This window comes from Monopterus albus, unplaced genomic scaffold, assembly GCF_001952655.1.
Source record: "Monopterus albus unplaced genomic scaffold, M_albus_1.0 scaffold411.1, whole genome shotgun sequence".
Classification (NCBI taxonomy): Eukaryota; Metazoa; Chordata; class Actinopteri; order Synbranchiformes; family Synbranchidae; genus Monopterus; species Monopterus albus.
This window is the reverse complement of record NW_018128291.1, coordinates 155,043-173,041: the sequence shown is the minus strand read 5'-3', so window position 1 is coordinate 173,041 and position 17,999 is coordinate 155,043. Positions and strand designations below refer to the sequence as shown.

Genomic DNA, 17,999 nt, shown 5'->3' with positions numbered 1-17,999 from the left:
TTGGTGCTGAGCGGAGGAACACCAGAGTCTGTGGCCTGGACTTTAAACTGAAAGGTTTTCATCTGTTCATAGTTAAAAGACTGTAGGCTGACTATGTCTCCAGTCTCTGAGTTGATGTTCAGGACTGAGGAAATCGGAATATCTTTTGTAGAACTGTCTAACAATCTATAAGTCAACTTTGCATTAGCATCTAAATCAGGATCAAAGGCATTTATCGTATGAATAATGGAGCCTGTTGGACTATTTTCTTTCACATAAACATTAATCACATGCTCCATAAATCGAGGTGCGTTGTCATTGACGTCAGATACATGAACAGTAATGACCTTCATAGTGGACAGAGGCGGACTTCCTTCATCTGTGGCTGTAACGGTGACATTGTAAAGAGACGTGTTTTCTCTGTCCAGTGGTCCATCTACTACTAATGAATAGTCATTTTTGTAGTTGGACTTTAGTTTAAACGGAGCAGATCCAACTACTTTACAGTTCGTTACACCATTGTTTCCTCCATCTTTATCACTGACTGTAACCAGAGCAACTATTGTCCCTAGTTCTGCATCCTCTTTGACAGGCGTCATCAGTGACGTCACAGATATTTCTGGAGCGTTGTCATTCACATCAATTATCTCTATCAGCAGTTTAGCATGTGCACTACGAGGTGACTGGCCTTGATCCGTTGCTTGAACTCTGACCTCATAGGCAGGCACCTGTTCATAATCTAATGTTCCCTTCACAGTGATTTCTCCCGTTTCTGACTTTAGATCAAAAATATCTGATGGATCAATGTTTCCCCGTTTGATAAAAGAATAGAGGATCTTACTGTTCATGCCCTCATCCAAATCTGTCGCATTTAATTTTATTATAAGTGTACCAGGAGTAGCATTTTCTTTGACACGCACTTTATAAAGCGATTTGCTAAACTGGGGTATATTGTCATTGACATCCATCACCTTAACTATTATTTGTAAGGAGCCTGATCTGGGTGGTTTACCTCCATCTACAGCGGTCAAGACAAGTGTGATCACTGACTGTTTCTCTCTGTCTAAAGCTTTCTGCAGCACCAACTCAGCAGACACACCGTGATCCCCACTGCTCTGCACATCAAGGGAGAAGTGTTCATTTTGACTCAGCTTGTAGCTCTTTACTGTGTTGCTGCCTATGTCCGCATCTTCTGCTACTGGGAGAAAGTGTCGCTCTCCCGTTATGGATGATTCAGAAATATTCAGATAATGCTTTTTTTCAACAAACGCAGGTGAATTATCGTTTATATCTAAAACAGTAACCTCTATACGATATGCAGTCATTGGATTGTTTAATACAGCTTGTATTTTTAACGAACATTTTACCACATTCGGACAAAGCTCCTCTCTGTCTATCCTGTCGTCAGCAAAGATGTTCCCCGTCCGTAAATTCACGTCAAAATATTTCTTAGTGTAACTTGAAACAATTTGCAGATCCCTGGTCTCTAGTTCTTGGACACTGAGGTTTAAATCCTTTGCGATATTCCCCACAACGGTGCCTTTGTTCACCTCCTCGGAAATCGAGTAAGACAATTGCGAAACAGACCGGTCACAAAGACAAAGAAACACAAATAACTGAATCCAGCCGTGTTTCTTTTGTCGTCGACAATACATCTTTGATGCAACAAACGGACTGAACCCAGTCGATCATGTATCCTCAGTGCAGATATTTCCAACGTAGATGTTTTTGGACAAGCCCTTGCTACTCTCGCCAGCCACCTTCCGCAGATGTACTAGTGACTGATGACGGTTTCATTTTTTTCCTTGCAGAGAGGAGGGGTTTTGGACGCACAAACAGCTTCATGTCCACGGTCTCTTGCGACATCACGTGGTGAATGGAATACAGTTCTGTGCATCACGCAGCCAGATTGATTTAAATATGTATGATTGACTGAAATGATTTGTAGACATGTATTTTAATATTTAGAGTGTGATAAAGCTGTCGGTGGAAAAGATAAATAATCTAGTGGTTAAAGAAGTTATTGTAAAACATAAATAACGTAGAATATGCAGAAATATAATGTATTTTCCATTTACTTCGGCAATATAATTAGGATCCTTTAAAAGCCTCACATTTAGATGTGTTAAGTTAGGAGTGGCAGTTAGTTTCACTCCAGGATATGACATAAAGCACATATTGACAACACAGTGGCCAGTGCCACAGACAACGCCCCGTTGTTACTACCTTTAACATCAGGAGGTATTTAAATGACAACGTAATGATAACAATAGATAAGCCCGATGTTTCTAATTCGCCAACACATAGACACCTGTTTCAGATCAGGTAATAGCCAATGAAAAGCCTTTTACAGATATAAAAGCAGCTGTCAGTCAAAGAAAAGTTCAGCACCACGGACAATGATATATAAATTCCCTCTATAACTAAAACTCATAAGCAGTTCGAGCACTTCACCAAATACATGAATAAAACAAATGAGCAAATAATTAATTAAATAAATAAAGCTTGACATATGGCAAAAATCACTTCAGGTAGAGATCACGTGTCACAAATTTGAATGCCTGAGAGGTTATGTTATAACTTGCGTTTTTGCAGCGTATGCTCAACATACCATTCCCTTAAATGCACACGGATTATAATAAAGAGTTAAAGCAGATGCTACAACAAGCTTAATAAACTGGAAGTCAGTGAGTAATTTGTTGCCTGCTCTATGATGTTTAATTGACGCTCTACCTTTGGACGTTACCTATTTAGTAAATATTTCACAAACAGCCATGATATTACATTATATGTGATAGTACTGTTAACATATGGCCTACCTTATCTTTATTGGGTAAAGTCTGAGTCCTGGTAAACGTGTCCCCTCCGTTAATACTGATCAGCTCAGCGTCTACAGGTGGAAACGGTGCGGGGAAAACCACTACGTCACTCTTGAGCGTGTCTGAGCTGAAGCAGACGTCATACTGCTGAGTAGATTTAGAGTAAGACCAGCTCCCGTCAGGGTGGGTGGTGATCATGGGGGCGCTGTACCTGCTGAAACTGCCGTCTGTCCTGTGACATTTCACAGCTATTAAACTGATGAGGCTCAGTAGGAAGATGACTGACACCGACACGATGGCAATCAGCAGGTACAGGTTTAGATCCGAGAAGCTGTCCTCCTTTATGGGTACATGTCTGAACTGAGTCTGGATGTCAGCTGAGCTTTCAACCACCGTGACATCAATAGACACAGTAGCTGACAGGGAGGGTTCTCCGTTATCAGAGACCAGCACCACCAAGGGGTGAGTTTTCAGGTCGTTGTCACTCATCCTCCTCTTAGTCCTGATTTCCCCGGTGCTGGTTCCGATCCGGAAGAGGTTGTTTCCTTTGGGCTCAGAGAGGTGATAAGAAAGCAGCGCATTGTATCCCGAGTCAGCGTCTACAGCCCTGATCTTTGCCACAAAGTATCCCGCTTCAGCAGAATAGGGGATGCTCTCAGTGTTAACGGAGCCGTGCTCAGAATAGGGCGCGAGAATCGAGGGACTGTTGTCATTGTCATCCAGGATGAAAACGTTGACAGTGACATTGGTGCTGAGCGGAGGAACACCAGAGTCTGTGGCCTGGACTTTAAACTGAAAGGTTTTCATCTGTTCATAGTTAAAAGACTGTAGGCTGACTATGTCTCCAGTCTCTGAGTTGATGTTCAGGACTGAGGAAATCGGAATATCTTTAGTAGAACTGTCTAACAATCTATAAGTCAACTTTGCATTAGCATCTAAATCAGGATCAAAGGCATTTATCGTATGAATAATGGAGCCTGTTGGACTATTTTCTTTCACATAAACATTAATCACAGGCTCAATAAATCGAGGTGCGTTGTCATTGACGTCAGATACATGAACAGTAATGACCTTCATAGTGGACAGAGGCGGACTTCCTTCATCTGTGGCTGTAACGGTGACATTGTAAAGAGACGTGTTTTCTCTGTCCAGTGGTCCATCTACTACTAATGAATAGTCATTTTTGTAGTTGGACTTTAGTTTAAACGGAGCAGATCCAACTACTTTACAGTTCGTTACACCATTGTTTCCTCCATCTTTATCACTGACTGTAACCAGAGCAACTATTGTCCCTAGTTCTGCATCCTCTTTGACAGGTGTCATCAGTGACGTCACAGATATTTCTGGAGCGTTGTCATTCACATCAACTATCTCTATCAGCAGTTTAGCATGTGCACTGCGGGGAAAATGGCCTTGATCCGTTGCTTGAACTCTGACCTCATAGGCAGGCACCTGTTCATAATCTAATGTTCCCTTCACAGTGATTTCTCCCGTTTCTGACTTTAGATCAAAAATATCTGATGGATCAATGTTTCCTCGTTTGATAAAAGAATAGAGGATCTTACTGTTCATGTCCTCGTCTAAATCTGTTGCATTTAATTTTATTATCACTGTTTCAGGTGCAGCATTTTCATGCACACGCACTTTATACAGTGATTTGCTAAAAACTGGTGTGTTGTCATTGGCATCTATGACATTTACATTTATCTGAATTGTTCCAGACCTAGCAGGTTTACCTCCATCCACAGCAATAAGAACTAGTTTAATTACCGACTGTTTCTCTCTGTCTAAAGCTTTCTGCAGCACTAACTCAGCAGACACACCGTGATCCCCACTGCTCTGCACATCAAGGGAGAAGTGTTCATTTTGACTCAGCTTGTAGCTCTTTACTGTGTTGCTGCCTATGTCCGCATCTTCTGCTGCTGGGAGTAAATATCGCTCTCCCGGTGACACAGACTCTGAGATGTTTAACCAGTAATACTGTTCAGTGAATTTTGGTGAGTTATCATTTATATCTAAAACACTGATCTCAATAGGATGTGCCGTCATCGGATTGTTTAAAAGAGCTTGTATTCTTAGGGAGCATTGTTCCACTTTGGGACAAAGCTGCTCTCTGTCAATTCTCTCGTCAACAAATAGATTCCCGGTTCGCAAATTAACGTTAACATATTTCCGTCTGTTACTGGAAACAATACGTAGGTCCCTGGACTCTAGATCTTGTACATTCAAGTTCAAATCCTTGGCGACATTTCCCACCACTGTGCCTTTGTTCACCTCCTCGGAAATGGAGTAAGACAATTGTGATGCGCCCCAGTCACAAAGACGAAGCAGTACAACAATATGAATCCAGGCGTTTACCTCGTTTCCCATCGTCGCGCATTGAACCCAGAATCTCCGCAAATCGTTCATTTAGTGTTCATGTATATATCCGTCTGAAACGCTATAATCCATCCGAAGAAGCAACCCTTCCTGTCAGACTACACCCGAGTGTCTCTCCAAGATGATGGCCAGTGACGGTGTTAGGTTTGCCGTGATGGGTGGAGTTTTACACATGCTGTAATTATTATATCTGTGGTCTCCAGCGACATCATGTGGGAAATGATAGAAAGTTATCTATAAATGTGAATAACACCGAACGCAGCGATCTAAAGTATTATACTGTAAATTGCATTTAGTGTATGGAAACAAAATCAAATGTGATTTCTCTGGTTGAGTTTGAGTGTCATTTTTCATATGTAAACATGGACGTTTTCAAGTGTAAAACTGAAAAGTCGGAAGTTAAATTAAGTCAATATATTTAATGGGCAGTTGCAGTGTAAAATGTAATTTTATTTTTGGGATTGTTTAGGCCTGATATGATTGTAGTAATAGTAATATTACAAATATTTGTATTATTATTTTCTTGGTAGATTTTACCAAATAAATAAATGAAAAACAAGACACAACACCAAAAGGTTGCCACAACTATTATCAGCACCACAGACAGTTCCCTAAATTACACGGACACAGTGTATTGTTGTGCTGGTCAGAGGTGACACTATCAAATTGTCCTGCTTTCACAGACAGCCATCTCGGGAACATAAAAACATGGGTAGGGGACGTTGTGTGGTGTTAAGAAATTTTTATGTAAATTCCAGCTTTTATTGACTAAAATATTATATGTGCCCCCACAGCTGGAATCGCTGCTATGACACCTGGGAGCTACTTTTATAGCTTATTTCAGCTCCTGTTATAGCCTATACACCACTAATCATCGAACTGTGCAAATCATGGAAACTATAAAGGAAACGTGCTTTAATGAAAACTGAAGTTCACATACCTTTTCGTTATTAGGTAAAGTCTGAGTCCTAGTAAACGTGTCTCCTCCGTTAATACTGATCAGCTCAGCGTCTACAGGTGGAAACGGTGCGGGGAAAACCACTACGTCACTCTTGAGCGTGTCTGAGCTGAAGCAGACGTCATACTGCTGAGTAGATTTAGAGTAAGACCAGCTCCCGTCAGGGTGGGTGGTGATCATGGGGGCGCTGTACCTGCTGAAACTGCCGTCTGTCCTGTGACATTTCACAGCTATTAAACTGATGAGGCTCAGTAGGAAGATGACTGACACCGACACGATGGCAATCAGCAGGTACAGGTTTAGATCCGAGAAGCTGTCCTCCTTTATGGGTACATGTCTGAACTGAGTCTGGATGTCAGCTGAGCTTTCAACCACCGTGACATCAATAGACACAGTAGCTGACAGGGAGGGTTCTCCGTTATCAGAGACCAGCACCACCAAGGGGTGAGTTTTCAGGTCGTTGTCACTCATCCTCCTCTTAGTCCTGATTTCCCCGGTGCTGGTTCCGATCCGGAAGAGGTTGTTTCCTTTGGGCTCAGAGAGGTGATAAGAAAGCAGCGCATTGTATCCCGAGTCAGCGTCTACAGCCCTGATCTTTGCCACAAAGTATCCCGCTTCAGCAGAATAGGGGATGCTCTCAGTGTTAACGGAGCCGTGCTCAGAATAGGGCGCGAGAATCGAGGGACTGTTGTCATTGTCATCCAGGATGAAAACGTTGACAGTCACGTTGGTGCTGAGCGGAGGAACACCAGAGTCTGTGGCCTGGACTTTAAACTGAAAGGTTTTCATCTGCTCATAGTTAAAAGACTGCAGACTGACTATGTCTCCTGTCTCTGAGTTGATGTTCACAACTGAGGAAATCGGAATATCTTTAGTAGAACTGTCTAACAATGTGTAAGTCACTTTAGCATTTTCATTTGTGTCTGCATCCTGGGCAGTTGATCTTGTGATAATATCTCCCACTTTACTGTTCTCTTTTACGTAAACATTTATACTGGCTTCTGCGAAACGGGGCACGTTGTCATTAATATCTGAAATGTGCACAGTTATGAAAGCAGTGCTAGATAGAGGCGGGCTACCTTCATCGATAGCAGAAATGGTAATGTTGTAATCTGATACCGACTCTCTGTCAAGGAGACCGTCAACAATGACAGAGTAATAGTTTTTGTAATTTGATGTTAATTTAAAGGGGGTTGAGTCTTTAATTTTGCAAGTAGTTTGACCATTTTGTCCTCCATCTTTATCAGTCACAGTCACTAGTGCAACAACTGTTCCAATTTCAGCGTTTTCCTTAACTGGACTCATTAGTGAAGTTATAGAGATCTCTGGTGCATTGTCATTGACATCGACGACCTCCACCAGCACTTTAGAGTAACCACTTCGAGGGGAAGAGCCTTGATCTCTTGCCTGTACTCGTAATTCATATGCATTGTTTTCTTCATAATCTAAATTATCTTTCAGAGCAATTTCACCGCTTTGAGGAACAACAATGAATTTATCAGGAGAGTTGTTGTTTCCTCTCTTCATCAAATAATATTTGATGTCCGAGTTTGACCCTTCGTCTAAATCGGTTGCATTTAGTCTCAGTATTGTCGTATCTATGGCTACATCTTCCCTGACACTTACTTTATAAAGCGACTTGCTAAACGACGGCGTGTTATCATTAACATCTATTACATTCACAAGAATCTGCATCGTGCCAGATCTTGCAGGTTTTCCTCCGTCTACAGCAGTTAGTGTTAGTTTAATAGTGACTTGTTTCTCTCGGTCTAAAGCTTTGTGCAGCACTAACTCAGCAGACGCACTGTCTCCTCCGCTGCTCACGTCTATGGAGAAATGTTCGTTCGGACTTAATTTGTAGGTTTTCACTGAATTACCTCCCGTGTCTGCATCATGAGCTAATGGGAGCGGATACCTCTCCCCTGTTGACGAAGACTCAGAGATATTGAACTCATGGGTTTGTTCCAGAAATGATGGTGAATTATCATTAATGTCGAGAATATTCACTTCGATTCTATAAACATTCATAGGATGGCTCAATAGTCCCTCTATATTTAAGGAACACTTCGGTAAATTTGGACAAAGCTCTTCCCGGTCTATCCTTTCGTTAACAAACAAAGCTCCTGTTCTTAAATTTGCTTCAAAATATTTCTTACTGTATCCTGATACAATCCGAAATTCTCGTTCCTCCAGTTGCTGTGCGTGGATGTTTAAATCCTTAACGAGATTCCCCACTACTGTCCCTTTGTCCACCTCCTCGGAAACGGAGTAGGAAATCTGAGCTGCAGACCAGTCAGATAAACAAAGAATAATGGCGCACAACATCCATTCGGCCTCTCTATAATCTCGGCGACTCATCATTGGTGTCAGACAAAGAATATACACCAACAATCGTTATTCGTCCATAAAAACGGTAAAACATCCAAAAGGCAGCCAAGCTGTCTTCATATAGGGACCATCGTTCAAGACAAAAGTGTCATAGTAACCCAGCCCCTACAAAACGTTCAAGCTGTGACATCACCGACAGCGGAGGAGGAGTTTTAAGTTGTCAGTAAACAGACAGAATGTGTGGTCTCCAGCGGCATCTTGTGCTCCTTTAACAGACCACAGCGGAGTCTGTACTAACCAGGCCTCATATGTTTGGGTAGTTTTTCAAAGAATACACCAGAAATGTACGATTGATGATTAGATTCTGTGGAGAACAGCTCAATCAGAGAAGGAAGCTGCAACCGGCAAGACGGTGATAACATCTTTAGTGGCTTTACATTTAAAACGTGTATGAAATAAATGAATAAACGATTGATGGCACATGACTGTTCCTACTGTATGTATTATTTGCTGAACATACCAGAAATATTAAACAAAGCACATTTTACAAACCATGATGATATTTCAGATCCCTTCATTTTGTTTCTCCTTATTTTACTAACTTATTGTTTGCTAAACGTCTACACCTGTATATCCCTGTGTAGTCCCTAATGTTGTGCTGCTTTATATCAAAATAAACGTTTTTCTGTTCATTTTGAGAAATAAACATGTATTTATTCAATTATTATTTTTCAGAATGTACAGACCTACTGACAAACTAAGACAATGAGTTCACCCAAATACATCAAGTCTGGGATCTGCTGAAGACTGAGGAAGGCAGAGAGATGTCAGCACCATGGAGAGCGCCGCTCCTACTGGTGGAGAGTAAGTACCTTTAAAGTACTGTGGGGTACAAGTGTGCTACTTCATAATTCACTAAATGTTTGAGGCAACCACTCAACGTTTCTCCACTAGAATAATATGATAAATTTATGAGTTGCTTTCAGAATCAGCTTAATAACACCAAGACAGTATAGTCATAAGGTTGATCCAGTGGAAAATTTAAACTGGTAGTGTAGTGGTTAAAAAATAAACCAGATTCCAGAGGAAATATGTAATAGAACAGTATGTAGCTCATATAGACCTTATTTGGTATTAGCTTATGTAAGTGGTTATATAATTAATACTTAGAATCCTAGTTAAATCCCAACTATGGTCAGAGATGTTCCTTGGTGAGGGCCTTTGCCAGAACATTGGGAGTAAACCGTCCTTCAAGGGGGACAGAGTCCAGCTGTTGAGAAGTAGCTAGTGGCTGAGCGGATAAAGGAGGGAGCCAGGGGTAGAGAGGAATAAGGATCATGCTGCAGTAAACAGCAGCCGAGGTACCTTTTGGGGCCCCAGCCGGCTGGGGGAGACGCTGACTGACTCAGGACTGACAACAAATGACCTGACCGACGGGTGCTCTGGCAATCTTTAGGCTTTATCTATTCCATTGCAAGAGGAGAGTCTCTGTTCTCTGATCTCTGTTCTCTGTTCCCTAACTACAAGATTATCTGTTTAAATACTACTCTATTTAGAATAATTGTAATATTAAATGATCCTTTAAATTATAATGGTTTGTCTGAATTAATTTAGTCGGTATCACACTCTTGCCAAGACAGTAGATTGTCTTATACTTGTATAGCACTTTTTTATGCTTTACAGTACACTGAAAGCACTTTCACACTACTTGGCCATTCATCCATTTGCACTCCCAAACACACACACATTCACACACCGTTGTCATCACCTGGAGCAACTGTGGGGGTTCAGTGTCTTCCTCAAGGACACTTTGAAATGTTGACTGGACAAGCCGGGAAACGACCCGCTCTACCACCTGAGCCGCGGCCGCCCCCAAAGCTCCCAGCAGTAGGGAAACTAAGTTTAAATCATACTTATTAGATTCAAAACATAATCATCTAATAAGCAATTTAAATCCATCCTTACAAGCTGTAACATTAAGGTGATGCACACAATAATACATTAATAGTATGAATCTATAATTCATGTATAAGCGGTACATTTATATCTTTACTTTAAGTTTAATTAGATGTGTATTTTATTAATTTTACTTAAGTGACATTTGGAATGTGGGATTTTTACTTGTTACAGAGTATTTTTACACTGTGGCATTGGTACTTTAGGATCTTATTACTTCTTGTTCTACTACCTGCTGCACAGTATCAGAGAGTATAAAAGCTGTGGATAACAGTGGTCTGTGAGATTTTATGTGCTGCCAAAGCATTAGTTAATATTTGCTATCACTGACAAAAGGAATCACGTTTACATGACAACCTTAGCTTTTTAAATTGTCTTATAAAACATTTTTGATAGTTTTATTGATAGTGTTAATTCTAGTATTTTTACACTGTGGCATTGGTACTTTAGGATCTTATTACTTCTTGTCTACGTCACTCTTGAGCGTGTCTGAGCTGAAGCAGACGTCATACTGCTGAGTAGATTTAGAGTAAGACCAGCTCCCGTCAGGGTGGGTGGTGATCATGGGGGCGCTGTACCTGCTGAAACTGCCGTCTGTCCTGTGACATTTCACAGCTATTAAACTGATGAGGCTCAGTAGGAAGATGACTGACACCGACACGATGGCAATCAGCAGGTACAGGTTTAGATCCGAGAAGCTGTCCTCCTTTATGGGTACATGTCTGAACTGAGTCTGGATGTCAGCTGAGCTTTCAACCACCGTGACATCAATAGACACAGTAGCTGACAGGGAGGGTTCTCCGTTATCAGAGACCAGCACCACCAAGGGGTGAGTTTTCAGGTCGTTGTCACTCATCCTCCTCTTAGTCCTGATTTCCCCGGTGCTGGTTCCGATCCGGAAGAGGTTGTTTCCTTTGGGCTCAGAGAGGTGATAAGAAAGCAGCGCATTGTATCCCGAGTCAGCGTCTACAGCCCTGATCTTTGCCACAAAGTATCCCGCTTCAGCAGAATAGGGGATGCTCTCAGTGTTAACGGAGCCGTGCTCAGAATAGGGCGCGAGAATCGAGGGACTGTTGTCATTGTCATCCAGGATGAAAACGTTGACAGTCACGTTGGTGCTGAGCGGAGGAACACCAGAGTCTGTGGCCTGGACTTTAAACTGAAAGGTTTTCATCTGCTCATAGTTAAAAGACTGCAGGCTGACTATGTCTCCTGTCTCTGAGTTGATAGTCACCATTGCAGACACTGGTACTACATGTCTGTTTTTGTCTACAAATGAATATCTCACCTGGCCATTCTCATCAGTGTCAGCATCAGACGCAGACACCGTTTTAATTATTAACCCAACGTCACTGTTTTCTCTCACATAAACATTAACCACAGGTTCGGAGAAGTGAGGCGAGTTATCGTTCACATCTGAAATGTGAACGGTAATAACACTAGTGCTGGAGAGAGGAGGAATCCCTTCATCTGTAGCTAATATGGTGACATTATATTTGGAAGTAATTTCTCTGTCAAGCGTCCCATCAACAACTAAAGAGTAATAGTTTTTGTAATTTGTCTGTAGTGTAAAGGGAACTTTATTTAATATTTTACACTCCATTTCGCCGTTTTTGCCGCCATCCTTGTCAACAAGTGACACTAGTGCAATAGCAGTACCTACGTCAGCATCCTCTTGCACTGTTTTTAACAGTGACTTCACTGTGATCTCAGGTGCATGGTCATTCTCATCAATTACTTCTACTAGCACTTTACAGTGAGCAGACATCGGTGGCTGAGCTTTATCGTTTGCTTCTGCGCGGATCTCAAAGGCTTTACTTTCCTCAAAATCAATATTTGCTTTAACCATTATCACACCAGTTTCTGGATCAATATGAAAAAGCTCTAATATACGATCTTGCCCTTTACTTCTTAGGGAATACACTATATCACCATTTGTCCCCTCGTCTGCGTCGGATGCATTTAGTGTGATCACAGTCCTCCCAGTTGGCGTATTTTCAGATATTCGAGTTTTGTACAACGGACTACTAAACACTGGAGGGTTGTCATTTATGTCTAAAACTTGTATAATGACCCGTGACGTGCCAGATCTCGGTGGAGTCCCTCCATCTATAGCAGTCACGGTAAGATGTATAACAGCCTGCTTTTCTCGATCCAGTGACTTTTGTAACACCAACTCGGCAGACACACTTTCTCCTCCTTTAACTGTCGCGAGAGTAAAATATTCATTTGGTGTTAATTTAAATGCATTAACCGTATTCTTACCTACATCTGCATCGACAGCCTCAGACAAAGCGAATTTCATGCCAGGCAGTGTATTCTCTGCTATGTCTACAGTTTGAGATTTTTCGGTGAACACCGGGTCGTTGTCGTTCACATCTAGTATATTGATTTCTAAGCGATACAGCTTCAAAGGATTGTTTATCACTGCTTCCACACTGACTGTGCATTTAGTTTCCTTTGCACAGAGCTCCTCTCTGTCTATCCTTTCATTAACGTAGAGCCCACCAGTCTTTACGTTTACCTCGAAATATTTTCTCTCTGAGCCACTAACAATTTGAAACATACGAGATTCCAAATCCTGAAGGCTGAGGTTTAGATCCTTTGCGATATTTCCAACAGAGGTCCCCGGATTCACTTCCTCTAACACAGAATAGGAGAGCTGCACAGACTCCGCTTCCCAGAAACACTCCAGTATAGCAAGCACCAGATATGAAACAATAGACATCCTCTTTGGTACACGCATTTTTCCAAAAAGAAATTGCAACATGGATCCGATACAAACAGCCCAGCCCTGAATTTTACAAGTACTGTAAAATATAACTTAATACTGCGTCAGATCTGCTGCATAAAACGGACGGCTCCTCTGTCTTTTCGTTCTCTCTTTGTGACAAAGCCTGGACACTTGAATCGTGTTCTAATACTGGGAGGAGCGTCAAGATACTACGTAGCAACTTTCGATGCCACGGTCTATAGTGTCACCATGTGGATACCTACCCCAACTGCATTAATATAATTTGTATGGAAACGCAGGTTGTATTCACATGAAACCTAGAAGAACTCCACATGCTTTTTTCCTCATGGTAAAAAGGTGACTGAAATGCTTTAATTTAAATTTAAAACTGAAAATTCGTCTTTTATTATTTTATTAAATTTTACAAAATGATAATTTTGACAAGCAGGTTTAAAAAAACCCAGCCAAAATCCTGCAAAACATAGAGTCAGGCAGGCAGGTCAGCATTCTTATCTCAAGATAAACTTTTCAATGACCACAAGTTTTAAAATATAGTAAATAAGCAGAAAGCCACACACTTCTAAACGTACTTTTTCACAGCTAAACTAAATCTGTTATTTATGGATCTGAGAAAGAGTGAGAAAGAAGAGTGTTTTGAGATGGTAAAGGTCCCATTTTTCTTACCTTATCTGTACTGGGTAAAGTCTGAGTCCTAGTAAACGTGTCTCCTCCGTTAATACTGATCAGCTCCGCGTCTACAGGTGGAAACGGTGCGGGGAAAACCACTACGTCACTCTTGAGCGTGTCTGAGCTGAAGCAGACGTCATACTGCTGAGTAGATTTAGAGTAAGACCAGCTCCCGTCAGGGTGGGTGGTGATCATGGGGGCGCTGTACCTGCTGAAACTGCCGTCTGTCCTGTGACATTTCACAGCTATTAAACTGATGAGGCTCAGTAGGAAGATGACTGACACCGACACGATGGCAATCAGCAGGTACAGGTTTAGATCCGAGAAGCTGTCCTCCTTTATGGGTACATGTCTGAACTGAGTCTGGATGTCAGCTGAGCTTTCAACCACCGTGACATCAATAGACACAGTAGCTGACAGGGAGGGTTCTCCGTTATCAGAGACCAGCACCACCAAGGGGTGAGTTTTCAGGTCGTTGTCACTCATCCTCCTCTTAGTCCTGATTTCCCCGGTGCTGGTTCCGATCCGGAAGAGGTTGTTTCCTTTGGGCTCAGAGAGGTGATAAGAAAGCAGCGCATTGTATCCCGAGTCAGCGTCTACAGCCCTGATCTTTGCCACAAAGTATCCCGCTTCAGCAGAATAGGGGATGCTCTCAGTGTTAACGGAGCCGTGCTCAGAATAGGGCGCGAGAATCGAGGGACTGTTGTCATTGTCATCCAGGATGAAAACGTTGACAGTCACGTTGGTGCTGAGCGGAGGAACACCAGAGTCTGTGGCCTGGACTTTAAACTGAAAGGTTTTCATCTGCTCATAGTTAAAAGACTGTAAACTGACTATGTCTCCTGTCTCTGAGTTGATGTTAATCATTTGCGTTATTTTTTGAAAGCTGTTAATTAGCTGATATGTTGATTTTGCGTTTTCATTTAAGTCTAAGTCTAATGTCGTCAGTGTATGAATAGTAGTTCCGATCGGGCTGTTCTCCTTCACATAGACACTAATCATACGTTCCACGAATCGAGGAGGATTGTCATTGACATCAGAAATGTGAAGAGTAATGACGCTGGTTGTGGACAGAGGGGGGGTTCCTTCATCTGTAGCTGTAATTGTTACATTGTACTGAGAAACACTCTCTCTGTCAAGAGGCCCATCCACCAACAAAGAATAGTAGTTTTTATAGTTAGATTTCAACTTAAATGGAACTGACCCTGTTATTTTACAGTTTGTCAGGCCATTTTTGCCTCCGTCTTTATCAATAATAGTTACCATAGCAACAGCTGTGCCTAATTCAGCGTCCTCTTTGACCGGACTCATTAGTGATGACACTGAGATTTGTGGAGCATTATCATTGACATCAATAACCTCGACTAAGACTTTGCTATGTGCACTGCGAGGAGGAGTGCCTTTATCTCGTGCTTGAACACGAATCTCATACGCTTGATTTTCCTCATAATCAATATCGCCTTTCACAGTCATTTCTCCAGTGTTATCATTCAGCGCAAATTTGTCTGCAAGGTTTAAACGCCCCCTTTCTGTAAAAGAGTAAACAAGTTGGCCATTAACACCGTCATCTAAATCAGTAGCTGACAGCGTTAATAGCTTCGTGCCAATGACTGCATTTTCAACTACTTGGACTTTATAGAGTGATTTGCTGAACACGGGCGAATTGTCATTTACATCCAGCACATTAACTTTTATCTGCAGTGTCCCTGTTTTGGCAGGTTTTCCACCATCTATTGCAGTCAGAGTGAGTTCAACCACGGTCTGTTTTTCTCGATCTAATGCTTTCTGCAGCACTAGCTCAGCAGACACACTGTGGTCATCGGCGTTCTGTATATCTAAGGAGAAATAATCGTTCGGATTTAATTTGTACGTCTTTATCGAGTTAGCACCTACGTCTGCGTCATGAGCTGTCGGTAGTGGGTGCCTTTCTCCGACATATGAAGACTCAGACATATCTACTGTAGTTATTTCTTCCAGAAATGACGGAGTATTGTCATTAATATCAGAAATTACAACTTCAATGCGGTGAAGGCTGCGAGGGTTACTCAGTATGGCCTCTAGATTTAAAGAGCACTTTACCGTGTTAGGACAAAGCTCCTCCCGATCTATCCTCTCGCTAACGAAAAGTACTCCAGATCCATAATTTATGTCAAAATACTGTTTATTATACCCAGAGGTAATCTGAAGACCCGTGGATTCGAGTCGTTGTGCACTGAGATTTAAATCCTTAGCGAGATTTCCCACCGCTGTTCCTTTGTCCACTTCCTCTGAAATGGAATAGGATATCTGAGCCACGGACCAGTGGCAGAGACAAAGCAGAGTGAAAACCAGAACCCCGATACTATCCCATTGTTCCCACGCAGCCATCGCTGGTTAAACAAAAGCGACCAATCTTGGTTTCTGCCTTTTGGTTTATCCACGAAAAATGAAACAGTAGATTTTGTATGTATCCGGTCTCGCTGAGGGTCCTCTCTCTTTAGGGCTTCAGTCTTCTCTACGCCGTTTTCACAAAGCTCTGCCCGATGATGACGTTTCCTTTTTGTAATGAATAGAGGTGGAGTTTCTGATCACTGAGCACACGATATTTGTATGGTCTCTAGCGACATTTAGTGACTCTGCTGTATACTGAAATACGGCTCAGAACAGAAGGGAATTGTAATACAAAGTGCAGTAGAGAAAAATCAATCCCGAACTAAAGCTAAAATGAATGGTTAGATTTTGGAAAACTTTGCGCCAAGAGGTAGACTCCACAAAAAATAAATCTATCTGAAATATGCAGTTCAATAAACCTTTCGTGTCATTTATTAACATAATGCCTATTTACATGCCTTTTGTCTGTTCAGTCCTGAACAGTAAGACACAGGATATTGTATAACCTGCAATATTTGTGCTTCACAACAGCCCCACGGATCGCACCCACAGCCTCAATACACAAGACCGTGTCAGCACCATGGACAGCAGCTCAGTGCAGTTTTGTAAATGCATGCAGAGTTAGACCCGAGTGACTACAGGGTCCTGAATCTATATAAAACAGTGAAAGGATTTCATTTTGGTGTTTTGTTCATTTTCAAGTTTCTGTAATCTTACAAACCATCCTTGACACGGATGAATTATTTCACCTGCCAACAGACCTCCAGCCACAGCACAGAGAGGAGGCACACACACAGAGACCACCCCTCCACTAACTGTCTCACCAGGCCAGGTACACACAGTCCTGAGGAAAATCAACCCCCGCAAAGCAGCAGGACCGGACAACATCCCTGGGAGGGCTCTCAGGGCATGTGCCAGCGAGCTGGCTGACATTCTCACCACCATCTTCAACCTCTCTCTCAGCCAGAGCACCATTCCCACCTGCTTTAAGACCATAACCATCATCCCCCTTCCCAATAAAAGCCCGGTCACCTGCCTGAAGGACTACAGGCCAGTGGCACTCACCCCAATTATAATGAAGTGTTTTCAGAGAGTGGTGCTGGCCCGCATTCAGAGCAGTATATCGGACACCCTGGACCCCCTGCAGTATGCCCACCTCAGATGCCATCCCTCCACTATATCCTTTCTCACCTGGAAAATGGAGACTCTTACATTAGGATGCTCTTCACTCATTACAGCTCCACCTTCAACACAGTTATCCCCACAAACTCACCCACAAACTGTCCACACTGGGTCTGCACCCCACCCTCTGTGACTGGCAGGCCCCAGACTGTCAGGATTGGCAATAGGACTTCAGCCAGCATTATCACAAACATCGGCACCCCACAGGGATGTGTCCTCAGTCCCATCCTCTACACCCTGTTCACCCACGACTGTGTCGCCTCCCACAAAGACAACATCATCCTAAAGTTCGCGGACGACACCACAGTGATAGGTCATATTACTGGCAGGGACGAAGCAGCCTACAGGAGGGAGGTGGCCGGTCTGGTGTCATGGTTCGAGGACAATAATCTCAGCATCAACACGGATAAGACAATGGAGATGATAGTGGACATGAGGAAGGAGAGGAGAACTCATCACCCACTGTTCAACTGGGGGATCAAATTGGAGAGGGTGAGCAGATTCAAATACCTGGGTGTCCACATCAGTGAGGACCTCACTTGGACACTTAACACCACACAGCTGGTCAAGAAGGCCCAACGGCAGCTGTACTTCCTGAGGAGGCTGA

General features: G+C 42.5%; 1 protein-coding gene across 1 annotated transcript in view; it reads right to left on the bottom strand.

Annotated features, from left to right (window-relative positions):
• The window catches only part of LOC109951818 (fat-like cadherin-related tumor suppressor homolog), a 21,899-nt gene extending 8,580 nt beyond the window's left edge, over positions 1-13,319 (bottom strand). Inside the window, exons 1-4 of the mRNA XM_020586518.1 lie at positions 10,892-13,319; positions 6,118-8,388; positions 2,799-5,156; positions 8-1,529 (exon numbers count right to left, since the gene is read on the bottom strand). Of these exons, the coding sequence (XP_020442174.1) occupies positions 8-1,529; positions 2,799-5,156; positions 6,118-8,388; positions 10,892-13,189 (8,449 nt within the window). The 5' untranslated portion in view covers positions 13,190-13,319. The remainder of the gene's footprint in view (positions 1-7; positions 1,530-2,798; positions 5,157-6,117; positions 8,389-10,891) is intronic.
• Between the last annotated feature and the right edge of the window lie 4,680 nt (positions 13,320-17,999).